The 26,967-nt window shown below is 33.3% G+C and overlaps 2 protein-coding genes, 1 long non-coding RNA gene and 1 pseudogene across 3 annotated transcripts; 1 reads left to right on the forward strand and 3 right to left on the reverse strand.

Annotated features, from left to right (window-relative positions):
• Positions 1–471: 471 nt before the first annotated feature.
• Positions 472–1,797, reverse strand: LOC123218077. The gene is made up of 2 exons (XR_006502623.1): positions 1,509–1,797; positions 472–885 (listed from the first exon to the last, which is right to left on the reverse strand). It is a non-coding gene; the product is annotated as an uncharacterized LOC123218077 (long non-coding RNA).
• Positions 1,798–3,012: 1,215 nt separating this feature from the next.
• Positions 3,013–16,155, forward strand: LOC123194509 (developmentally-regulated G-protein 3). The gene is made up of 10 exons (XM_044607736.1): positions 3,013–3,210; positions 3,755–3,808; positions 4,335–4,508; positions 12,621–12,692; positions 12,982–13,041; positions 13,231–13,340; positions 13,634–13,933; positions 14,277–14,468; positions 15,508–15,559; positions 15,674–16,155. The coding sequence occupies exons 1-10, from the start codon at positions 3,169–3,171 to the stop codon at positions 15,722–15,724; spliced, it is 1,107 nt and encodes a 368-aa protein (XP_044463671.1). The 5' UTR covers positions 3,013–3,168; the 3' UTR covers positions 15,725–16,155.
• A 1,888-nt stretch (positions 16,156–18,043) lies between these two features.
• LOC123214563 lies at positions 18,044–19,628 on the reverse strand (annotated as a pseudogene).
• Positions 19,629–20,232: 604 nt separating this feature from the next.
• On the reverse strand, positions 20,233–23,237 carry LOC123193830. The gene is made up of 3 exons (XM_044606893.1): positions 23,028–23,237; positions 21,740–22,015; positions 20,233–20,509 (listed from the first exon to the last, which is right to left on the reverse strand). The coding sequence occupies exons 1-3, from the start codon at positions 23,043–23,045 to the stop codon at positions 20,462–20,464; spliced, it is 342 nt and encodes a 113-aa protein (XP_044462828.1). The 5' UTR covers positions 23,046–23,237; the 3' UTR covers positions 20,233–20,461.
• Between the last annotated feature and the right edge of the window lie 3,730 nt (positions 23,238–26,967).

Genomic DNA, 26,967 nt, shown 5'->3' on the forward strand with positions numbered 1-26,967 from the left:
AAAACCTTAGGTTTAGGGGAAAAATAACCATTTTTCAAAATTTGGAATCTTTAGAGGGGAGGAAATGTGATATTTTTAAACTTGGGGAGGCAAATTAATAAAACTTTAATTTTTTTAAATTTTTTAGTAAATAACAATTTTATCTCTAACCCTAACTGAAATTTTTAACAGAAAATAACTTATGGGTAAGTGTTTAGGTTTTTAAAAGTTAAAGGGTGGGACTTTAGGCTTTCACTATACATTGGGTGGGAACAAATCTTTTGACCTTTTTTGTCTTGTGTCTCTCCTACTTGTACAAATGCAAAAACACATATCAGAATGAGCAATGCTATATGTACCGATTTTTGGTACATAATTTATGTACATAGTGATGTGTCATCATATAATTAGGTGATTTTAAAACATGTGTCATCATATGATAAAGAAACATTCAATCATATGATAACATCTCATCTGTGTACATAAATTGTGTACCAAAAATGGATACACATAATTTTATTGTATCAGAATATAGTATCCCAAAAACACTATATCTAAATGGCAATGCCTAAAGCAAACTATGTTGTGGAAATGACTCATGCCAATTCCTCGTGTTGATGCAAGCCATCAACAAACGAATCAGAATCCAGGTAGATAAAATTTATTTTTACAGAATTCAATTCATAGAATTGGCATGTTTAATGTTTTCCAATAGTTGGTGTGCTCTCAGCATGCAGCCATGTTGGACTTGTAATTGAAGGACTCCATCACTTTGAATCAATAGATGGATTTGTTGGTGTGCTCTCAGCGTGCAGCCATGTTGTCACATTTGTTTATGCATTTATTGCGAGAGACAAGACTCATTGCAAGGCTGATCGTATGAATTCAATTTTGTACAAGTTGATTCTGTGAATTCAGGGAATTGGTTATATGTTTGATACTACTACTACCCTTTTGTTGAACGAATTAGGAAGCATAGCATAAAAAAGTCAAAATTAGTTCCTGATCTATTGGCTTTAAGATTAAGATACATGCTTTGAACAGCTTATCTATGTAATCTTGAGGTTAGATGAGTAAGTTTCCAGAATTCATCCACGTCTTGCACATTCTACTGACTACTCATTGTAGGATGTGAATTGTTTTCCTGTGCAATGACTCAGTTTTACTGCAAAGTAAGTTACTATAGAAGCTGATATGCAAAGGTGATTTTGAAACAGTTGAATGTCTAGCAATAAAGACTTTGTCATGAGATGTATAATCTTTGAACAAGAATCATTGAACTGGAAACATCACGGAAATTTTGAAAAAATTTATGCAATTCCTTGTTTTTGAAGAGGACAGGAAGAAAATCAAATTTCAAGTTGGTGAAAATATCAGGGAAAAGAAGAGCTTTGGAAAATAATGTAATCACTTACAGTGTAGATTACTTTGTTCCATTTCTTAAACTTAATAAAATAAAAAGAGAGAGGGCAGTATGTACTTTTGTCCTGCATCTCTGAATACTTTTCAATTTCGGTGGGAACTATTACCTCTTTTTGAGCATAAGTTGAACTCTGATCTAATACCTTCAATTTGTTAACTACCCCCTTTCTCTTCTGATGCTTGATTGAGAATTTGGTTAAGCAAGCCTCAGATTGAGCCAGTTGAACTTCAGGAACTGATCAGATTCCTTGAAAATGAAAATAGATGGCGCCGAAGCATGCAACCTTATTCCCCATCAGGGCAAGTGCAAGGCTGATAAGGTGTATGCTAAAGATTAATAAAATGCTTATTTCGTTCATTATTTCAACATTTGTTTCACCATGTAATTTTGTTGAGATTGCCCTAATCCACTTTTTATAATTTTGTGAATGTTCATTCTGGTTAAGATTAGCAATAGACAAAAAACTGAGTTACAAGATCTTATACCCCAATATAAGTAGGTTGGACTCGAGCCGAGCTAGCTCGAGATCGATCTTAGCTCGATCGAGCCCGAAACGAGCCGGGCTTGGCCGAGCTCAAGCCGAGCTCGAGCTGGCTCGAGTTGGCTCATTAGATTTTTTTTTTAAATTTTTTATACAAAACGACATCGTTTTGACCAATATATATTAAAAACGATGTCGTTTTGATAACGAAAAACAAACCAAGCTGAGCCGAGCCGAACTCAAGCTGTCCATATATGAACCGAGCCGAGCTCAAGCTGGCTGCGAGCCGAGCCTGGCTCGGTTCGAATCCAACCCTAAATATAAGTATGACATCTTTTACTATAAAAGAAGATTAAAAAGGAAAATACTGCCATCTCCATTCTCAATCTAATATCATTTATATTCTTTTTATCATTTCCGAGACTTTGGACAATAAACTAATTTTAAAAGGGCATATAACACTTATTGATACTGAATTATAATTTTTTTCTTGTTGAATAGATTAAATAAATTGACTGAATTTCAAATTTTATTGTCAAAGAAGTTGAATTTTTAAATAATTTAATTGTACATCGAAATTAATTTTCTATTAAATAGATTAAAATTTTTGTATTTATTTTTAAAATTTTCTTTTAAAAGAATTGAAATTTTAAATTGTCCTATCAAATTTACCAAAATTTTAGTATTTGTCTTTTGAAGGTATTGAATAAACATAATTAAGATTTTTTCAAATAAAATTATATGTATTTATTTTGAGTATATAAATAGATATACATTTGATATATGTTATAATGTGATTTAATAATTTTAAATTAAAAATAAAGAAATATTTAATTACGTTATAACACATATAAATATACGTCTATTTATATATTCAAAGTAAATATATAAAATTTTATTTTTTAAATAAATGATTGGTTTGATAATTTTAATAAAATAAATTCAAAATTCGAAAAATCAAAATTTTTATTTATTTCAGTAGACTAAATGTCATAGCTTGGTATTTGTTTGCGTTATTCCTTTTTGAAATAAATACATGATGATTTTTGCCTATTAAAATAATAGCCAGACCCACAAACTATATATCCAAGGCCCAAGGCTCATGAGCAATTCAAAGCAAACCCAAAAACTGAATCTTAATTAAAACCCTTCTCGTACCTTCGCCTTCTCGTTGTACCTGAAACTCGTTCAAGTTAGCACTACTAGTACTAATCGTCACATCCTAATATCAGTCGACCGGCCACCCTGATACGATCCCCAGAAGAAACCTTTAGCTCCCGAAAAAATGGCGACTGTGATGCAGAAAATCAAAGACATCGAAGATGAGGTAAATCCTGAACTTTAAATTATTGTAAAACAGAAAAATGGGTTGCAAATTTGACATTTTTCGTTGATTTGTAGTCATTTTACATTCGCTTAAGATTTGGTGAAATAAAAGCTTTTTTTCTATTTTGCTTCAAAGGAAGAAAAATAAATATTTGTCTCATTCAATTAATTCTCTGTTTGTTCGGATTTTTTTTCCTAAAAATTATAAATTTCAAATTTAAAAAATAGTCAGTGCGGGAGAACCGGACTGCTGAGTATCGGTGCTGTATTATTGGATTCCCTTTGAATGATTAGTGATAGAATGTTTAAGCAGTCACTAAAAGAGTTGATTTATGTAAAGACACGGGAATATCCAAGTGTCATAGCATTTTTAGTATATATTCGTTGCACAATAAATGATGTTGCCTGAATATGTATTGATAAGAATGCCAAACTTAAACTCAAAATGTTATTGTTACAAGTGTGATGTTTCATGTTACTAGAAAATATGTTCTGGTGTTGTTATCTTGATAGAATATTGATGATCGTGTCTGTGTTCATTGCAGATGGCAAGGACTCAAAAGAACAAAGCTACAGCTCATCACCTGGGCTTGCTTAAGGTACATACTTTTGTGCTTCTTGTTGTTTTTTTATGCTACTATTTTGAATGACTGTGCTTGCTGCTTTAATATTTTGCGTGCATGTGGATTTATTTGTATTTCTTCACATGGAAGGATTTTTTTTAGTAGTTGCTTTAGAAGCACTTTAAAACCCTACCTGATATGGTAATCTTCAGTGTTTTTGCTGAAGTTGAGGGTGGCACACATAATTTTCAGTTTTTTTTTTTTTTTGTAATGACATGTAATTTGGTTCTGTTTCATATTAGCATTCTTGTGAGTAATTATGTAGTTTACATCCTTTGTTTTATGAGCTACAACTATTTCTTAACTAGGATTATGTTGGATTTCTGATGCTTGGAACAGGAACCTAAGTTTTAAAGTGTTTCAGTTTTTCTGATAAGTTTTGATAATTATTAGAAATGGGTTCAGAGTACCTTATTCTCTTTAGATTTTATAACATTTGGCTCTTGGTGTTATGAATTTCTTTGATGGTACTGATATTGTGATTGTTTATGTGTTTCTCTAGGCTAAACTTGCGAAGTTACGGAGGGAACTCCTTGAGCCTACCTCTAAAGGTGGTGGTGGTGCTGGTGAAGGTTTTGATGTCACTAAAAGTGGAGATGCTAGGGTTGGTCTTGTTGGTTTCCCTTCCGTTGGGAAATCTACACTTTTAAATAAATTAACTGGAACATTTTCAGAGGTATGAAATTGTCAATCGTGATTTTGTTAATGTTTTATCTTTTACTTGTTTCATGAATAATTATTATAAATGCGACCAGCCTGCTAGTTTTTCTATAATTGTGTTAAAGTTCAATTACAATCACTTATTAAAAAAATAAAACTATTATTGTTCTTGATCTAATCTCAAGCTAAATTATCTAAGTGTGATATGCCTGCTTGAATTTGAAATTCTGAAAATCACTATTTGGTGATGCATTTCTCTACCTGTGTTTTACAGTAAGAACTTCATTCTTTTTTAGTTATGGCTTTTATGATGTTGAGATATTGTATTTTTAAAGGCTTGAAAGCCTATGGGGTTGGAAATCTGTATTTGCAACCCTTTTTTAGCCCTATCAGAAATTGGGGTGAGTGAAAAGTAGGGAGAAGGTGGATGTTCTTTCGTATTGATGAACTTTGACTACCAATAAATTTGAAATATATTTTCTTTTGTTACGTCTGCAACTGTGTCACAATTGTCCCAGTGACTTGTTCTTTCTGCGGTTGTGATAGGGGTTGTGTTAGGGACCTAACACAATATTATTAATATTAAAAGATAAAGGTGTTGACAACAATAGATGTCAACTCCTACAAAAGCAAATAGAGGTGTCCTTCCTCTCGAAAGTCATAGCCTCCTAATTAGCCAAAAATTGTTCAAAATACCAGATAACAATATTCTCCTTCCTTTCCACTCAATCGAATAACCTTTATTTATTCTACCAATTTCTAACTTTCAAATTCAAATATTATCTAATAATTTATTTTATCCAGATCTCAAACATCTTATCTTAATCCTATCCTAATCATGTATTTTCTTAATTAATTAATTAATTAATATTAACAATATTCTTATAGTAATTATTATTGTAAAACACATGAATAATTGTGTAATTCTCAATATTTTATGAGAAGGAATTACAATCATTATATAGGGGATTAAAAAACCTAATTTAGGAAAGACTATCAATACATTTCTATTTTAACATGATACAATTACCTAATCCTATTTTAGAGAAATCCTAACCTAATATGTACAACTCAACACTCCCCCTCAAACTGCAACATATAAATCATATGCACTAAGCTTATTACAAATGAACTCGATTCGAGGACTCCGAAAAGACTTTGTGAGAAGATCTATAAGTTGATCGTTAGAGCTAACATGATTGGTAGTGATACATTAAGACAAGACCTTTTCTCGAATGAAGTGGCAATCAATCTCTATATGTTTAGTCCTTTCGTAGAAAACTAGATTAGAAAAAATATGAAGCGTTACCTAATTGTCACAAAAAAGCTTCATCTGAGATATTTCTGTAAATTTTAACTCCTGAATCAATTGTTTTAACTAAACAAGCTGACAAATAGTCAATGTCATAGCATAGTATTTTGCTTCTACACTCAATCTAGCAACAACATCTTGCTTCTTACTTTTCCATAAGACTAAATTGCCACCAATAAAAATATAGTATCTTGAAGTTGAATGTCTATAAGATGGAAAACTTACCCAATCTGCATTAGAATATTTGACAATATGTGTATGACCTCTATCTTCACACAACAACTCTTTACTTGGTGCTCTCTTAATATACCTTAGGATTCGAATAGTTGCATCCCAACGAGAGTCACCCAGAGATTGCAAGAACTGATTGACAACACTAACTGAGAAGGAGATATCTGGTCTTGTGATAGTAAGATAGTTGAGTTTGCCTACTAACCTCTGATATCTTCAAGGATTTGCAAGTGCCCCCCCCCCCCCCCCCCCCCCCCCCCCCCCACTGTCCTAGCATGAGTCTAGTGTTAGGGTCCATAAGAGAATCAATGTGTTTACAATCTAATATCTCTGTCTCTTCCAAGATATCCAAGACATACTTTCTTTGAGATATGACTATACTTGATCTAGACTGAGCAACTTCTATCCTAAGGAAGCATCTAAGTAGTCCCAAGTCTTTGGTCTGGAAATGATTAAATAGATGTTTTTTTAACTGATTGATACCCTCCCGATCATTGCTAGTGATAACAATATCATCAACATAAACAAGGTAAATACACTCTTCTCTTGATGTATGCCTATAAAATACAAAATGATCCGATTCACTGTGAATCATTCCAAACTCTTGAATAACCGTGCTAAAACATCCGAACCAGGCTCGTGGAGATTGTTTTAGGCTATACAGGGAGCGTTGAAGTTTACAAACCAATCTAAACTCCCCTTGAGCAACAAAGCCAAGTGGTTGCTCCATAAATATCTCCTTCTGTAGCTCACCATGAAGAAAGACATTTTTAATATCTAATTGAAACAGAGGCCAATGACAAATGGCAGTTGTAGATAAGAACAACCAAACTGAGGAAATTTTGGCTACTAGAGAGAAAGTATCATTAAAAATATAGAAAATAACTCAAACCGGTCTTTCATTAAAAATAGTCAAGTGCACGTTGAAAAATATCAATGAAAGTCACAAAATAATGAAAACTTAAAACAAACTTGACTCAGCTAGGTCCCGACACATCAAAATGAACTAACTCAAATGGGAACTTAACTCTATTATTGGCACGCTTTGGGAATGAAGAATGAGACAGCTTCCCAAGTTAACGAGACTCACATTGAAAAGACGATAGACTCGACAGAGTAGGAACCATTTTTTGAAGCTTGGATAAACTTAGGTGTCCCAAACAATTGGAAAGCATGGTTGGAGACTTAATAGTAGTACAAGCAATAGAAGAAGGCAAACAGAGGTGATAAAGTCCCCGTGACTCAAGTCATGTGCTAATTGTCTATCCCAAACTGCGGTATTGTATAACAACAGAGTTTTTAGTAAAAGTAACTGAATAATTCAAGGTGTGCGTAAGTTTGCTAATAGATACAAGATTAAAAGGATAGTGAGGAAGATAAAGAACAAATCTTAAAGGTAAAGAAGGCAGTGGTTAGGTAGGGCCCACAACTTTAGCCAAGACTTGTGTACCATCAATTAAAGTGATAGAGGATAAAAATGTGGAATGAGATAAATGAGAAAATAATTTAGAGTTACCAGATATGTGATTAGAAGCACCAGAATCCAAGACCTAGGGTCCCAAATTAGAAGACTGAGTGAGACAGGCAACTAAATTACTAGAATGAGCGAGAGAGACAACCGAAGATTGAGATGACTGTTAGGCGGCCTGGAATTGTAGATATTCTTCATAATCGACACCTGTAAGAGTCAAGAAGGGCTGATAGGATTGGCCTGTAAACATTTCGAGTTGTCTTACAAGATGACATAATTGAGCCTGTGCAGCATTTGCATTCTGAGTAGGTCGCCCATTGAATTTATGACACTTTTCCTTAGTATGTCCCCACTAGCTACAGTAACTTCATCTAGGTCGACCCCTCTGTTTCCTCGAGCACCTAGATTATGTTGAGAATTGGAAGCCAAGACAAGGGAATCGGGGGCTATGGATCTAGATCCTATGCTATTGGAAGAGATTCGGAGTAGTCAAGTAAACACATAATCCAGAGTGGGAACAGTAGCACTGGACAAAATCTGATCCCAAAATGAGGCAAGATCCAGATTAATAGCAGTAAAGGTGAACACCATAAAGAATTTATCCCTCTGAACCAGCTCTTCGGTGACAGTTTTGCCAACGAGTTTCAATGAATTGAGTTCTGCCTTCAAGGAGGCTATTCAACCGAGAAACTTAGACATGCCCATTTCTCGTTGTTTTAGATTGACAAGGACACAACGGAATAAAGTCTTTGGATGTCATTAGTGTAAAGGCGTTTGGCCTGAGTCCATATCTCAAAGCAAGTTTTGTAGGTCTTATAGATAGGATGAAGTTGAGGATTGATTGTATTCCAGAGCAAATTACACAACAAAGCATCTGTTTTCTTCCATTGCAACTTATCTGCTTCGATATTGTCATGTTGGGTAATTAAATGATCCTCGAGGCCTTGCTTTATTCACTACAATTCAACTGAGTAGCCCAGGAGATGTAGTTGTCACTTCTCATTAATTTTTCGGTTGTAATAACGGGAAGAGAAAGAAACAAGAAGGATTTAGATTTGGAACTCTTGATAGCCATATTAACCAATCAAGATAGAGAAATCAATCGAAAATTGGGAAATGCTGGTGAAGAGCACCTGGAGACGAGGCTAGAAGAGCGAACGCAGTCTGGAGAGAAGGAAAAATCTGGCGGGGAGTGTTTTCCGACGATGATGGGGAATGCCGGTGACGAACAGGAGCTTGATTGACTGGAGAAGATGCGCCAGCATTGGCTAAAGATGATGGTGTCGGCAGTGTAGGCCCACGCGCGTCAGAACAGCAGATTGGAGAACACGATCCAAGGAGGAAACGACTAGTGCATGCAAAGCATTTCGGTGATCAATGACAATAGGGTCACCATAGATTGAGTTGCCGACGTCTTCTGAGTTGATTGGGAGAGGCGGTGTTGTTGCATGCTTGTTGGAGAAGCAAATCGACGACAAAGGCTACCAAGAGTATTAACAACGCATGGAGGAACGTGCGGTGGTGAACGGCGGTGCTCTTTCCAGGGGTTTGTTAGCGAAGTCGTTCTGGTCATAATGGTGTAGGCACAACCACCGAAAAAGGACAAGAACGCAATGGTTAGAGAAGGCAATTGAAAAATGATGTGGACTCACTGGAGAGTGGATCAAGATCATTGGAAAATTTTTAGAAGCCTAATATAGGCTTTGATACCATCTAAAATACAAGAATAATTGTGTAATTCTCAATATTTTATAAGAAGGAATTACAATCATTATATAGGGGATTAATAAACCTAATTTAGGAAAGACTATCAATACATTTCTATTTTAACATGATACAATTACCTAATCCTATTTTAGAGAAATCCTAACCTAATATGTACAACTCAACAATTATTATATAATTTTTATCTAATCCTAACATTACTCGTATTTTTTAAACCCATTTTGTCTTCAAGGTAGAAAAATTAGAAAATCTCGTTCTTTTTTTTTTTTAATTTTGTATACATTCATTTCGATTTTATATATATATATATATATATATATATATATATATATATATATATATATTTATATTTATATTTCTTGCTATCCAATTTGAAAAAATGCCCCTTATGTTGTCATTGGTCCAATTGTCACAAGTGGTCAGAAATGTCAATCCCAAGTTGATCGCCATTGTTAGAAATACCACTCTATCTTCATTCATCCTAAGCACCACTGCATATGCCTTAAATCGCAACCTCGTAAATCTTTTTTCACCAAATTCAACATTATCCATTGTCAAGAATGCACAAGAAACTTCAAATCCAACCTCAATTTTGCTATTGTTCTCTTTAATCGTTTCTCTTTTTATGATTTCTTTAGACAATGATGATGGTGGCTAAGCCTTGATATCGTCATCTTCTTCTTCAATCACCTTCCTTTTCATGACTTATTTTGCAATGGCAGTGACAGATGCAATTCCTTCAGTTCTTTCAACCAGTCTTTCATTTTCATAAATCCATTGGCTAGATTATCTCTAATTTGGATTCCAGGGTTTCTGGCTTGTCTTTCACTATCTTCAAAATCTTTGCCACCATGGTTGTCAAAGGCACATCTCAGGCATACTTAAGCGATGCTTTACTTAAGGCGATGGCCACATCGCCTTGAGTATGCTCAAAGCAACCAGTGGTTCAAAGATGATCGTTTTTAGCACTTTTTCGACGCCTTGGGAGAAGCTTTACGCCAAAAAAGCTCGCTTTATTATCATTTAGGTTATCCACAACTAGATTATAGGGTAATCGACAAATTCTAGACAGTTTTTGGCACAATTTCAGGTTTTTAGGTAGGTTTTGGGCAATTTTCAGTCTAATATGAAGTTTATTGACAATTTTTAAGGTCTCCAGGGAGATTAAAGATTGCCAAAGAGATCACTAACAAGTTCTAAGGTTGTTGAGAGGTCAACCGTGAGTTTTAAGGTTGTCGAGAGGTCAACCGTGAGTTTTAAGGTTGTCGAGAGGTCAACAGTGAGTTATAGGGTTGTCAAAGAGGTTGTTAGAGATATTTAAGATTGTTGGATAGGTTCATTGATCCCTTATAAATGGTTGTTAGAGAAGTCTAGACATGGTAACTAATTATTGTCAAATTTGAGACTATTGGTACATTTTTCGGTCAATTTTTTATTGTTGATGTAATAACAAATAATTTGAATTTAATGGGAATAAAATAAAAATTAATAGAATTTTTTAATCGCCTTTGGTAAAAAGGCAATGCCTTTGCTTCGCCTTTTTCGCTTAGGCAATAAGACCTCTCATTGCCTCTTGGCGTTTTTCACTTTTGACATTTGTGCTTTCCCACATTAATTTTATTCTCCATCCTTTCCATTTTCCAATCCTTGCCCAAGTCTTACTGCTCTGATACCAATTTGTTAGGGAACTAGCACAATATTATTAATATTAAAAGATAAAAGTGTTGACAAAAAGAGGTGTCAACTCCTCTCAAGGCAAATAAAATTGTCTTTCCTCCCAAAGGTCATAGCCTTTCGCTTAGCAAAACATCGTCCAAAATACCTAAATAACAATATTCTCCTTCCCCTTTCCTTAGTCCAATGACCTATATTTATTCTACCAAGATCCTTTTTTTCAAATTCACCTATTATCCAAATCATTTATTTTATCCAAATCTCAAATATCTTATTTTAATCTAATCCTAATCAAATATTTCTTTAATTAATTAATGTTAATATTATAATAATTATTATCTAATCATTGTCTTATTTGCTCCTTTGAAACCCATCTTATCCTCAAGGTGGGAAAATAATGTAAGGATTAGATGAGAATTAGATAAATTATTTGATTGGAATAAAATATTTGAAATTAAGATAAGATATTTAATAATAGTATAAGGGATTTAAGATTAGGATAAAATAAGTGGTTAGGTTAATATTTGAATTTGAAAGTTAGATATAAGTATGATAAATAGAGGGGATTAGATTAAGGGAGAGAAGAAAAAAAATTGTTGTTTGGGCATTCAATAATATTTGTATTATGCTTCTAACAAATTAGTATTAGAGCATTGAGATATGGGGATTAATTAGAAAAGGATGAGAAGTAAGAAGATTTTTGAGGCATTGAAGTTGGAAGCCATGGAGATAATATGACCAATGAATTTAAGACAATAAAATCATCTATTTGAGGAGAAAGCCATAAAAAGAATGGTGATTGATGAGGAAGATGATGAGATCGAGGGTGGTTTTGTAATTTTTGGTGCATTCTTAACAGTAGATGATGTTGAATTTGGTGAGACAAAGGTTGTGGTTGGAATTTGAGGCATATGTAATGATGCTTCAAACGAACAAACAATGTCAAAGTAGTGTTTTCGACAATGGTGAATAACATGGGGTTGATTTTTCCAACTAATGGTGATAAGTGGAGTGAAATGGGTGAGTTTTTTTTCAAATTGGATAGGAAGAAATGTTTAAAAAAAAAATCAAATGGTGTAAAAAACAAAAAACAAAAATGAGATATTCTAATTTTCCCACCTTGAGGACTAGGTGAGTTTCAAAGGGACATGTTAGGGTTAGATAATAATAATTATTATAATAATATTAGTTAATTAATTAAGATTATATTTACTTGAATTAAATATTTGATTAAGATTAGATATTTGAAATTAGGATAAGATATTTAAAATTATGATAGAATATTTGAGATTAGGATAAAATCAATTATTTGGGTAATAATTGAATTTGAAAGTTAGATATTTGTAGAATAAATAGAGATGATTGGCTCGAGTGAGGAAGGCAAAATATTGTTATTTCGGTATTTTGGTTAGCCTTTGGTTGACAAGGAGGCTACGGCCTTTGGAAAGAAGGGCATCTTGTTGTTAGCTTTATTTTCTTTTACTATTAATAATATTTGTGTTTTGTCCCTAACAAGTTGGCATTCATATGTCTAGTAAATGCTTGGCTTGGCAGTATGAAACCTGTATATTTATTGTCATTCTATGTCAGTTGTGTGTGGTGGATCAGGGGTCCAATAGATTGGAATGGATGGTGTGAAACTTGTCCATTGTCAACATTTCTGCAAAGTTATAATCATGGATTCTGATTTTGTATATATTTGTTATGATCTGCAGGTTGCTTCATATGAATTTACCACCTTAACCTGTATCCCAGGTGTGATCACGTATAGAGGGGCTAAAATTCAGGTACTGTTATTCATACTTTTTTTTTTTTAAATTTTGGGCCGTGACATGGTCTTTTGTAATGTTATATTTAGATGTGATAGTGGTAGTTGAAAATTATGTTAGGGAACTGTATGTTATTTATCAGTCAAAATATGTGAGCAGTGATCCTGGAGAAAACATGTTTTTGTGATACATTCCTGTGAGTACAAATGAATATTTATTGGTTTACATACTTTGTTTCACTGCATTGCTCAGGATTGACATAATTCTATAATGATATATGTAATGCATCTTCTTTTATGTTTGGCAGTTGTTGGATCTTCCTGGTATTATTGAGGGTGCTAAGGATGGGAAGGGTAGAGGAAGGCAGGTAAGTCATGAAAATTTTATTCAACTTTTAATTTTTGGATTTTTATTAGCCATATTTGATTTTTCATTTTATTGTGCTGTGAAAGGGTGGTGAAAGGCCATAATTTCTTTGAGCCTCACACTCCGTGGAGTTGAATTATTTTTTTGGTTCCAAATTTTTTTATTGTCAATTTCATTGAATGGAATCCAGGTTATCAGCACTGCTAGGACTTGTAATTGTATCCTAATTGTTCTTGATGCAATAAAGCCGATAACTCACAAGCGACTGATAGAGAAAGAGCTTGAGGGTTTTGGTATAAGGTAATACGTGTGTGCTTTGAAACATCTTTGTTCAATAAGCTTTTGCTCTTCAGTGTTGCTCCAGGGAAAAATGAATAGTATCTTTTTTCTTAAAGAGCCCTCCTCTTTCCTGTGATATTATGCATTCATGAAGGCATATTTGCTACTCAGTTTGATGCTAATCATGTAATTTAAACTTAAGAATTTTTATGCATGCTACTATTTGAAATTTGAGCAAATTGTTTGCAGTCTCCCATCTTAATAAACTGCATATTCTTCATATTGATTTAAGTGTGTATCTATGCTGATAACAGGTTAAACAAGGAACCACCCAATCTGACGTTCAGGAAGAAGGATAAGGGAGGTATTAATTTTACCTCAACAGTTACCAACACACATCTAGACTTAGACACTGTGAAGGCAATTTGCAGTGAGTACAGAATTCACAATGCTGATATTACTCTGAGGTATGATGCGACTGCTGATGACCTCATTGATGTCATTGAGGGCAGTAGGATATATATGCCTTGCATCTATGCTGTGAACAAGATTGATCAGATCACCCTTGAAGAACTGGAGATATTGGATAAACTTCCTCACTACTGCCCGGTCAGGTAATTCCTATATTTGGTTTTGTTCTCTCATAATTGCTTAAGTCCTTTCTCTTTAATTACATTTTCATGAAAGATAAATATTATGAACCATGGGTCGAGTTTGTAAAAATTTATTGGATGTTAAAATCTCCCTCATACATTCTCCAACATTGACCAGCTGATTGAAGCATTGAATTTGTAGATTCTGCTTTTCAACAGTTTTACAGTTCACAGGCATTTTGTAATTCCATTATGTGGTATAATACAACAATACATAGTTTACCTTTTATAATATGTTTCGGAGTTCTTTTTGCCTGCTTACTTTTCTAGTAATTTATTTCATGATCTGCATGACTTTATACAGTGCACATTTGGAATGGAACCTCGATGGTCTGCTGGACAAGATATGGGAATATCTTAATTTGACTCGTATATACACCAAGCCCAAAGGGATGAATCCAGACTATGAAGACCCTGTTATTCTGTCATCAAAGAAGAGGAGGGTTGAGGACTTCTGCAACAGGATCCATAAAGATATGCTTAAACAATTTAAGTAGTGAGTATTCTTTCCCATATATTTTTTCTCTAAAGTTTTGATTTTGTAAAAGATGAGAGCATCAGTAATTGGTTCAAAAGTAAATTCTGGAAACTTGTTTATTTGTTTGCACACTTTCTATGCACAGGGAGTTATTATAGGAGTCAGTCTAGTGGTTTAGTTTGTGTTACCAAGGAAAAAGTAAGTCTCGCTTACAAGGCTTACCTAGGAGTCTAATCTGGGCTTTTGTTTAGTTTGCTCCTTGAATATTGTGTCTAGGGTTAGATTCGAATTGAGCGAAGCTTGAGTCTGCCTAAGCTCAAGCTTGGCTCGACTTGAACAGAGTCAAACTCAAGTTTGCTTCAAAAGTGTTCAAGCTCGACTTGTTTAAGAGAAATCAAGCTCAAGTTCAAGTTTGAATCGAGCTTTGAACTCGATTTAATACTAAACAACGTTGTTTTAGTTAATTCATATCAAATTTTTCAGACTCGCGAGCTTGACAAGTCAAATATCGTTAAAGTTCAAGCTCAAGCTAGAGTTAAAAGATATTTAACTCTAAGGCTTGAGCTCCAGTTCGGGTTTGTTTGAGTCTGGCTCGTTTTAGGCTCATTCAAACCAAGCTCAAGTTTGGACAAGGCTGGGCTCAAATCCAGCCTTAATTGTATCCCTGCTTGCAATCTGTCAAGTGCCATAATTAAATCAAGTGGTATCCTAATACCAAGAAATATAAGCCAGTTGATGCTACTGACTCTGTATTGGGGAGAAATAATTTGTATCAAGACGCTTATCATTAGTTTTGTCATGATTTAGATTTGGTTGGATAGGATTTTCTTTTCCACAAAACGCAAGTTCATGCCTTTGTGGTCCGTAGGAACCCAGGACCCACTGCTAATGTACCTGAAAAAATTTGGTTAATTCTGTTATATGGTAGATCTTTATTTCCTAATTACTTGATTTCCTATAGATGCTCTAGTTAGGTTTCCTTGTTCAGTTTCTGTCGTCATTTTTCTGGTCTTTATTTATCTCAAAGAGAGTACTGACACTAGGAAAATTGATACAGTGCTCTGGTATGGGGGTCAAGCGTGAAACACAAGCCCCAAAGAGTTGGCAAGGTTTGATTCAAATCTGATGCTTACATGTTCAATTCCTTTATTTTATTAGAATTGTGATGTTTTTTCCATGCCTATGTTCATTCACTTGGCCGATTGAAATTTAAATCTTACCAGGAGCATGAGCTTGAAGATGAAGATGTTGTTCAAATCATCAAAAAGGTGTGATTAAAGAATATTGAAATCCATTGGTATTGTGCTGCAAAAGTCTACCTGAAATCCTTATGTAAGGGTTCAGATCCTGTGATGAGACTAGGTAGAGAGACCAAGAGACAGGCTTGATATGTAATTAAGCCATTTTGTGATCAAGCGCTTCGAATGGGTGGATGATTCAACTTGTTTCTTGGTTAGTATTTTTTTAAGCTTGTGTTTTGTTGTGTATGAGATTAGAGAATTAAGAGAATTTAGCACTTCTGCCTCTTTCTGAACCTCTTTTTGCCTTTTCTTAGTCATCCCTGAATCTACATTTAAAAAATTTGAGCATTGCATTGTAAAAGTCACTGAGATGGCTTATTTGTAAGTTATTGACAGTTGTTACATGTGATAAGCACTCAGAACAATGATTTTGCATGATATACTTGAGATATACTTTATACGAATCTACTTGTTCTTATTTCGATTGAGGATTTGGTTACATAGTTGTAAGGATATGTATGGAGTATATATTACTTAATGATGTATGTGGAGGGCAATACTGCCCAGATACCGTAGATAGAACTTTAAGAATGGATTGAGCATCAGAAACAACAATGATATATGTTAGAGGATACGTTAAGCAGATACTGTAGATAGAACCTTTAGAATGGATTGTGTTTAAGAAATAGAAATGATCTCTGTGGAGGGAAATGTTACCCAAGTACTATAGATGGAGTCTTGCGGCTGGACCGGGCATAGAAAACAAATTTAGTAAAATTCCTATTTTATCACTGCAATAAAAGCACAATATCAATGGTGGTCATTGTTGTCATAGCACATGCATGCTACAAGATGTGACGAAAATAATTAGAAAGGCATTTAATCTCACAATAATAGCACATGTATGCCACTATCATATTTAGATCTTCATTATTCCAATCTTTATGTCAGCTTATTTCAACTATTATGTGTACAGTTGTATTTGTACTACTTATACAATTATATTAGCTACGAAAATAATAAAAATTCAATATGATGAATATATATATATATATGTGATCTTGTTATTATTATTATTATTTTGAATTAAGGATTGATTACTTTGTCTGTATGTCTTTTTGCCACAAGATGGACCGTTTGTGTGTGTGTTATTTTTTTTCTTTGAATTAAGGATTGATTACTTTGCCTGTATGTCTTTTTGCCACAAGTTCTGACCGTTTTGGTACTATTGCTAAAAGATCGGCCGTTATGTGTGTGTGTGTGTGTGTGTTTAACATTTTATAAATATAAATATAAATAAAAGGTAAGTATCACTTTCAATCTCTTATGCTATCACAATTCACATTATGGATGAACTTGTTTTAGCATCAATTTATAGGTGTATATTGATGGACTCATTACACTCTGTGGGTGTATATTGTCAGCGACGTATTATTTTTGTGGGTATAACATATCTCTACAAATGCATAGTCTATTTCAAAGATGTCTTCTCCTCGTAATGACTTTTTAGAAAACATATCCAAAACCATATGAGAAAATCATGTGGTCATGGGTGTCTACGGGAATTTTATGTCCTACACATACACTCAAGAGATATCTGAGTCTTACACATGTTCCATGGATTTTCTATATCCCAAATTATTGCACTAACTCTCATAAAATATGAAAAATCATTTTTTCTCAAAATTAATTCAAAAATCATCAATTAAATATATGTTTTCAAAATCATGCTCTTGAGGGCATGTAAATCTTATCTTGGGTTTTATCTAACATTCACATATCATGTACATGCGCATGATATTTCATATTCTCTTTTGGACACAACTCGGTACTTCAACATATTTTATCGTCTCTTAAATTCTCAAGAGATAGCTTCTATGAATGTTTCTGCATCTACCATGAACATGCGTCCATTCTCTCTCTTATGCATGATTGTGCATTATGTGTAAACAGACTTGTACTCTAGCGCGACATTAGATTTGAAAATGAGCAGGTGGGTTAGGTGTGAGTCTGGTAAAACAAGTACAAGTCAAAAATATATTGATTTATACGAGTAATATTTTTTAAAATATGTACTTGACTTTGTGGGTATAGATCAACTTACAAATTACCCAGCAATATTAATTTTTTACTTTTTTTTATTTTTGTTAGTCTAATGCATTTATTTTGTAATTTTCAATATTTTTTTTTTCAAGTATATGCATATTTTGTGGAGAAACGAAAATTTATCTCAAATTATAAAAAATACTTTCTATAAATTGGAAGAATTTTATTGAACACAGAATAAATATCTATAATAAAGTGCTTAATTAGTGTTTATATTTCTTAAATTTGTTTTCAACACAATAAATTCTTTAATTTTATGATAGATTTGAGTTTATTTCATATAGAGTTGAATTCGAACAGAGTCGAGCACGAGCTCAACCGAATTTAAACTCGACTCGGTTATTATTGAAATGAGTTTGAACTTACGCTCAACGAGTCAAAAAATTCAATTCTTGAATTCGGCTCACTCATGAGCCAAGTTACTTGTGAGCCACTCGCAAGTTTGGCGTGGATAGACCCAACAAGTCTGATCACAAGCCAAGTTTGACAAGCTCAAACGAGTCTATCCAAAGCTTATGTGCTTCTAGGCAGAGATTTAGCTTGAGGTGGTGGTTGTTCAGGAAAGTTGAGCTTGGCCTTGTCGCCACGTATGCGCTTGGCGGCTTCATTGTAGGCTCTGGTAGCTTCTTCGACTGTGTTGTAGGTACCAAGCCAGACTCGGGCTCCTTTGTGAGGATCTCTGATTTCAGCTGCCCACTTCCCCCATGGCCTCCGCCTTATTCCTCTGTACACGTGCTTCCGAGCTCGTTGAGTCTTAGGCTTATCCTCCATCTGCCTCTTCTTTTCACCATTTTCATTCCTCACTATATATTGTATTAGAAAAACAAAATAAAATAAAGTAATCTTTCAGAGAAATATAACTTTTTTTCCGAGAAAATATGAAGGAAATTATAAATTTATGGGCTGATTAAGATTTAATATTCGATTCTGGATCTGCCATATCCAAGAAAGGCAACTAATAAGAGAAACATATTAAATGAAACTGTAACTTTAATAAACCATCTAGAAGATCAAACAAAACAAAATGAAACGACAATATAAACAGAAATTTTTACAGCATCAAATCACAGAAATTATCAAAGAGCAGCTAAGAATATTGAACCTTTAAAGTTTAACTGTTGCAAAAACCCCGATGAAAAAAGAAATGTTACCTTGGCAGGCTTTTGAGCTTCAAACTATTTAGCGTAGTCCAAGCCCAAGAGGTCTAAATTGGTGTCAACTTCCGACCATAAGTCTTCCGCTGTCAATTTCGGCTACATTTCAGATCAACGAAGTCGGGAATAATGGCACCGCCACACATTTTTTCTGTGGTACTTTAAGAGAAAGCAAAGAGAGAAAAGAGAGATATTATGTTGTCTTGTAATGTGAGAGAGAAGGTCTGCTGCCCGCCTTGGCTCTCGAGCCAAGTCAAGCCGCTAGTCTCAAAGTTGGAGTTCGTTTTTTCAAGTATATAAAGTTTGGCTCGAATTCATTCATATATAACTCGATTTGAATCTAATTTTAATTTTATGTCAAGAGAAGAAAATATATGTGAAATTTGTATTGAATGTATTGTAAGTCTGATATTAAAGAAGAAAATGAAGAAAATGAATAAGAAAGAAATCACAAGTGACCTATGGGTATTCACAGGGTCCACTCAAAGGGGACAACTTACATTATAATACTCTTGTATAACACTCATAACAGGTTGAATCACACTACAGATTTTTTGTCTTAGTATTTCTTATAATTATCTTTATTTATTCTTGATCAAAAGACTTGTTCTCACCAAAGGTTAAGTGTACTCCCAAACCATACCATTTAACTTTTAAAAACTCCAACTCTCATTTATGAGCAAAATTCTGTTAAAAAATATTAGTTAAAATTAAAAGCAGAACCTTCATTAAATAAAAAAATTTTAAAAACTAAAATTTTATTACATTTTCCCTTCTTCAATTTGAAAATCTAATATTTTTCTCTTATCCAAAGTTTGAAAAGCGATAATTTTTTCTTTAGACTTCGTTGTCTCTGATCATATTATCTCTCCCTCCTGATTTATCTTCTCCTCTCAACTTATTTTCACCCACCAATGACATTGATTTCCTTTGACGAAGACAAAATTGTCTTCATTGATGGCAAGGTTTGATTAGCAAGAGAAGATACGCTAAGAGGAAAAGCTAACGCGGTCAAAGACGACAAGTTTTGTTGTCTCCCACAACGGTTTCAAAACTCTAGAAAAAAATTGTCATTTTTCAAACTTTAAATAAAAAAAATTTTTAACACAATCCTTATAAAATTGGTTGACTACAAAATACATATTTGATTATTTTTTTCTTTTAAATTTTGTTATAATAGAATTCCAAGATTGAACCTTCTAGAAAGAGATGATCATTTTTACTTTGTTAGGCAAGAGGTTGAGGTGGGTTATTTTTCATCTCATTATAATTGGAATTTCATTCAAAGGAAATCCAACAACCTGATAATTAGAGTAATAATTTGATGATACAAAAGAGTGGAAAAGATGAAGGTGAGAGTAGCCATTAAGATGAAGAGTGAAAAAAAAAAAATGAAAAGAGAAAAAGAAAAAAGAGAGGATTGGTTCAACTCTTCATTACAATTTATGATTTCATTTTCATTACACAAACTTCCCAAAACCATCCAAAAAATGGCGTTGCTTTACTTTCTTTAGGCTTTCACACAACAGTTGAAGTAGCTGAAAATGCCCCTCCTTGTCTGTCAAAAAGCAAAAACAAGAAATTGTAATGAGAATCAAATTGAGCCTACTTTGAAAAAAATTATACAAGTTCTTTTCTTTGGTTCCACCATTTGGGTCTCTCCAAACACGGAAAGATGCAAAAATCTTCTTATAGACAAGACTATGCAAACAATCAACATGCATAATATGTGGCTAAGAACAGCTGCGGCATGTGCACCATTTGAATTTGCGGCCTAAAAGTTTATCATCAAGATCAAGTTCCAACTCTCAAATATTAATGCTTTCAAGTTCCCTTCTCCCCTGGGAACACGTCTCTATTATGAATAGCCTCTTACATAAAATTGTAGCTTTCTAAACGGCTGACCTACAACCCATGGAATGAAGGTAACCAAACCACACCAAATAGATCAAACTCTCAATCTAATCAATTTGGTAAGTCAAAAGTTTGATTTTTATATGTCGTAAAATGAGACTTAAACTCATCTCATGCTCTTATATACACGAAATCTTTTTTGTTACCATTCAAACTACTCTTAAAAGTTAACACACTAGACTTAACTAGGTACAACGCAAAGTTAACTTACTATGCGAAGAAAAAGTCAAATTTTTAGCGCACTGCTTGAATTCTATTACACAATTTGTAACTTGTAAACTTTTCGAGTTGGTTTTCGAAAAAGACGTATCTAAATAGACAATATCCTATTCAGATGTGGCTAGTTGTCTCTGCCTCGGATCCTTGGTACACCACATGTTTCATCAGAGATTAAGCCTCCACAATCACATGGGACCATTTCCTTCTTCTAATTGATTAGAGTCATCTTGTGGCAAGCTTAGAATTTTATATTTGACACGGCAAAGTATGAAACAACTCAACACGTACAATATATATTTTCTTATGTCACTAATAACTATGCAACAACCAAATACATAAACAAATTTATGTCAAATTATTTATACAATGAGCGGACCATAATGTTCTAAATCCCCTGAATCTGTTGTCTAACAAGCCATAGGTTAACTGTCTTACTAAAAAAAATGCTTCAAGTTAATTGCTACCTACTAACTGGTTGAAATCGACCCACAGAATTTAATAGGTAACAAGTAAACAATTACCCCACCAGTTATATTATAAAATGTAAGCAACAATACCCACCTATTTATTATACAACAGTCTGAGTTTTAATCAATCATGTTTATGTTACCTAAAAATGCTCTACATTCAAAAAGGCTCGGCCAAAGAATCTTACCGTCGGAGAGTGGTGGCGGCTCTGATGATAATAGTGGGGCTGGTGCTGATCATGGTGACCATTTTGGGTGGTGGTGGCGGTGATGGTGGTGGTGGTTGTGGCCGTGGCAGAAGGATTAATGAAGTCTTCTTCGTTTCCAAGACTTGCTCTGGAGACATCTCTCTTGTTTTGCTTCCTCATTTCTCTGATTTTGGAGAAGTCCATGGAGTAATCAGGCAACTCTCCCTTCTGATCCCAGTCCCCAAATTGTGGCACTGAGAGACATGGACCATTTTTCTATAAAAAAACAACTTCCAATGAATCCAATATCCAAGTTTGCTTTTTTCCAGAAGTCTGAAGCTAAACTTAGAAGTTAAAACACCGCTGTACTAAATATGAAGATCTTTTGAAACACTCAACATGCATTAATGCGCCTTCAAACCCATGAGCAGGCAAAAAACCGAGAAGAGGCAACATTAATTTAATAAAAATTTGTAATTTCAAGAACACAGATTTGTGACAGAGGCCAGTGGGGCCAAATTCCTTAATTTTCAAATCCAATGACACAAAAACCAAGACTGGAGGAGAAAATTAGTATAAAAAATTAAATTTTTAATTCAAATGACCAAAAACCGTTGGCAGCTTTGACTGTTTCTCAGATTTGACCAAGTGTGCTGATTGCTACTTTGAGTGCTTCAATAAAGGTCAAAGAAAATTAAAAGAAAAATCACTACCAAAAAATGGTAAATAAATGTTGAAACAGCCAATCCAAAACGACGAAAACAAAGATTATTGTTTATTTTACTTAAATAATTTTCATGTCATGAATGAAACCCAGACTATGGTGAAAACTTCAGATTCATATGGTTTTTAAAGGTGAAAATTTTAATCATCTAGAGCTTCAAATTGGAAATATAAACTTGATCTTATGTCCGTTTGGTTTCTGGGAAATCATTTTCAAGAGAAAAAGAAACTAAACTCATAAGCACTTCCAGTCAGAAGCACTTTTGGAGCTCTCTTTGAAAGTAAACTAAACTACATGTTCTAAATCTACTTTCTGGAGCTTTTTTCTCAGTAAACAAACACCTTAACAATATAAAAGGAAAGGAGAATCCATTTTCCAAGAGAAACAACGAAATCAATGCATAAGGAACTTCCATTGAGAAGCACTTTTGCAGCTCTTTAAAACAAAAAAGAATTTCAAAACACATGCTTTTCACTCACCATATTGAACATTTTCCCGGCAAACAAACACCCCAGAACAAGGAAAGAAAGGAGAAACAGCACAGATAGAGAGAAAATCAATTACCTCCTTACGATCATCCATTAAAAGCTGAAAAGAGATAAGCAAAAGCTGATTGTTATCTCAAAGTTGATGGAAATAGCTGGTTTTTAGAATGGAGTAGAGCACGAGAGAGGCAGGAAAAAGAGATAGATATGAAGATGGTCGACGTGATGGAGAGAGAGAGAGAGAGTGCGCAGTGCTTTTGCGCTTTGGGATGGAAAAGCTTCCGAGGCAGAAGCACTTTTAAAGTAGGAACTGCGAAGCTTCGAACTATAGGAAAGTTACCGCGGAATGACAGCAAGATCCAGAATGCTCTCATGCAACCAATAAGGCAAACTTTGGTTAATACCTTAAGGTGCCTGTATTTGTATTTTTTAAAATTTGTTGCCAAAGCCCATACTGAATTATTAATTATATTAGATTTATAAAAGATTTTTATAAAATATTTTTATCGTGTTATTAAAAATATAACATGGAAAATGATATTTGTTTTGAGTGTATCAAATGAGTTTACTTGGTTATGGAGACGGTGTTATAAAAGGACACCTTAGTCTATTAGGTGAGAAGGCATATACTCTACTATTAGGGGGTTTTCTGGGATTCTTGGAACCATAAGAACGTCTTTGTAATCAAACTAAAGATTAGGGGATGTTGTGAACCGCCCAAAAAGTTTTATATTGAATTACTAATATGGGCTTTTATTTTACATTTATTAACGAGATTTCCCCAACACGCTTTCGGTTTGTACTTTCTGCGGACACCTTTAAGGTTCCGTGTGGCTCCGTCTCCTCTTCCTAGCTGTCTCCAACACGGTTATTTTTTCAACATTTCAACATTCAATGCAATAAGCAATTATTTTAAAATGATTATGACATATCTTCATCTCTTAAAATATTATCAATTAATATTAGTGTTAACGCTGAGCATTTAATAAATTAAATAAAATAATATAATATTTTAATATTTTTTATTATTATCAAATAAGTATAATAATTAGGGCTGGATTCGAGCCGAGCCGAGCTCGGCTCGCAGCCAGCTCGGGCTCGGCTCGGCTTTTTGAGGGCCGGCTCGAGTTCGGCTCGAGCTCAGTTCGAGTTCGGCTCGTTTTCAGTTCGGCTCGGTAACGGTTCGGCTCGGCTCGTTTTTATATCAAAACGACACCGTTTTGTATATATATAAAAATCAAAACGACGTCGTTTTATATAAAAAAATTTTTAAAAAAATATACCGAGCCAACCCGAGCCAGCTCGGGCTCGGCTCGAGCTCGATCGAGCCGAGCTGAGCCCGGCTCATTTCGGGCTCAAACCGAGCCGAGCCGAGCTCGAGCCCGAGCTGGCTCGGCTCGAATCCAGCCCTAATAATAATTATCAATTTAGAAATAACATTAATTTATATTATTTAATTTTTAATTTAATTTATTTTTACAGTAATTTATTTTATATTAATTTTTAATTTTGATAATAAAATATTATTTAATATAAAGATTATGTAAATATTTAATCAAATAAATGATATTATATTTTTTTATTAAATAATATAAGATTTTATTAATTTTTTATTATATATTAATATGTTAAATAATACAAAAAGTGTTATTATGTAAATCTAAAAATTAAAAAATTATTAAAATAATATTAATTTTATTACAACTTTATTCGATAGAAATACTATCATATTAATTAAAAATTTAAAATAACAACTTAACGTATAAGTTTATTATAACTATTTTATTTATATTTATATAATTTTGAGGATATAAATATTCTTGTATTTAATTAAAATTACAAATCACTTAGTCAATGTAACATTATCAATTACATGTCATCAAAACACTTCTAATTAAAATGAGATAAAACAAGATTAAGATGAGATAAGTCAAAATTGACCAACAACCTATTAGGGTCAATCGAGCCACCATCGCACATGTGCTAGACTTTTCATTTAGCTTTGTTGTAATTTTTCTCTTATCTTTATACTTTTGATTTAATTTAACATTTAAAAGTATTTCTATAAAATTATACCTCAATATTCTTTATCAATATCAATAAAAAAAAAATTATTATGTCAATAAAACTATGTATATCCACTTTGGATACACAAATGTATACACATGTATATGTGTCATCATGTGATTGGATGATTTTGAATTAAGAATAAAACAATAACCAATTATATAATGACACATATGAGTGTGTATACATTTGTATATCCAACGTGGATACACATAATATTACTCTTATTATTTATATATGTGAATTTTAATAAACACATTAGTAATTTACATCCTAGTAATATTTTATTTTTTCTATTAAAAGATTATCCCAGCCAAATGTATCTAACATTTTTGACCTAATAAAAATCATAAAATAAATAAGAAATTTATACATTGAAGTATTATTCATTTATTATTATTATTGATGGACAAAGGATTATTATAATATGACCATATTATAATTTTGGTAAGTCATCATATAAAGTTAGTCAGGTTATTCAATTCATCAAACTTGAAAGACGTTAAGCATTGATTCAAGGAGACATTTTTATTTTTTTGGTAACTAAGAATTTCATCCATATTTGTTGGACAGACAAACTCGAAATACAGTGATTAAACCAACACTACTATATCAGAAAAGTCAAAGTTTCATAAATGTAACAAAAACTTGAGTTTAAACCTTCACTTTGGAAGTTCTAATGCTCCACTAATTTTGTTAACACTTAAGATTCATGGAGACATTTTGAACTTAATTGTAAACATAATTTTTATTATTTAAAAAAACTATGTTACTTTTTTTTTCAGTAAAACGGGGGGCAAAGCCCAACAAAAAAAAAGGAAAATAAATCAAGAGAAGTTAAGACTCTCTTAAAATCACATTATATAATTTCTTGAAGCTAAGAAGAACTTTAAAAAAACATAAAGAAAGTATCTGCAGAGACGAGAGTCTTTTTTGCAATTCAAGCTGCTGCATAGTTTGTTTTTTGAGTAGAATGAAAAATTTTTATATTCTAATTTAATGAAAACATGCTCCACATGCTATTAATAAAACTGACATCATGACCAAAAATGTAATATTTATTAAGAATAATATCAACTGTATCCTTGTAATCAGACTATATCTGAAGACTAGATAGACAACGAGTCTAAATATACTTAAGTCCATGATAGATAACCTATAACTCTACAATAAAATGTGTGTAAAATTTTAACAGCATCATAAAATCACCTATGAACTTACTTCTATTATATCTAATTAACCCGCCAACAAAAATACAACCTATAACCATATTAATAGCAATATCCACATTAAGTCTATACCATCCAGCCGGAGAAAGTGCCCATACTTCATTATGGGATAACACACAACAATCAGGCATATTTTTTAAGGAAAAGTTTCAAGTTTTCAATATTTCAACCACCTATCTACGAATCTAAAAAGGGCCATCAATTGGCCTTAAATAATTCGGATTGTGAATGTTCTAATTTCTCCAAAACCATAGTGAATTGGTAACAATAGAAAATGTAATGTCTCAATTAAAACAGATTTGAGTCTTAGACAATAATAGATTACGTCATAACCTTTCCTCCTTACTTGACATAAAAGACCAAGCTCTCCAACTGGGGCAGATGAGACTCAACCAACCAAATGGACATGACATAGTAACAATCTCTAAGCACGTGAATATCATTTTCAGCCTCACAACTACACAAAGGGCAGGAACTAGTCAATTGGAAAGGCCTGATAAACAATTTGCCATGTTTAAAAAGCTATAGAAAAATTCACATTCTCTCTAATACTTTGAGGTGCCAAATATTTCTGCATACATTGTGTTACTGGTTCAAATAATGTTCGTGCACTAGAAGAAAGACAGATTTCAATGATGAAATACATTCCATTTATAATTATTAATCAATTAAGATTTAAGAGCGAATTATTGTCTGGTAATGAAGTATTTTTGGTTGGTTAAT

Source organism: Mangifera indica, chromosome 1 (assembly GCF_011075055.1).
Source record: "Mangifera indica cultivar Alphonso chromosome 1, CATAS_Mindica_2.1, whole genome shotgun sequence".
Lineage (NCBI taxonomy): Eukaryota > Viridiplantae > Streptophyta > Magnoliopsida > Sapindales > Anacardiaceae > Mangifera > Mangifera indica.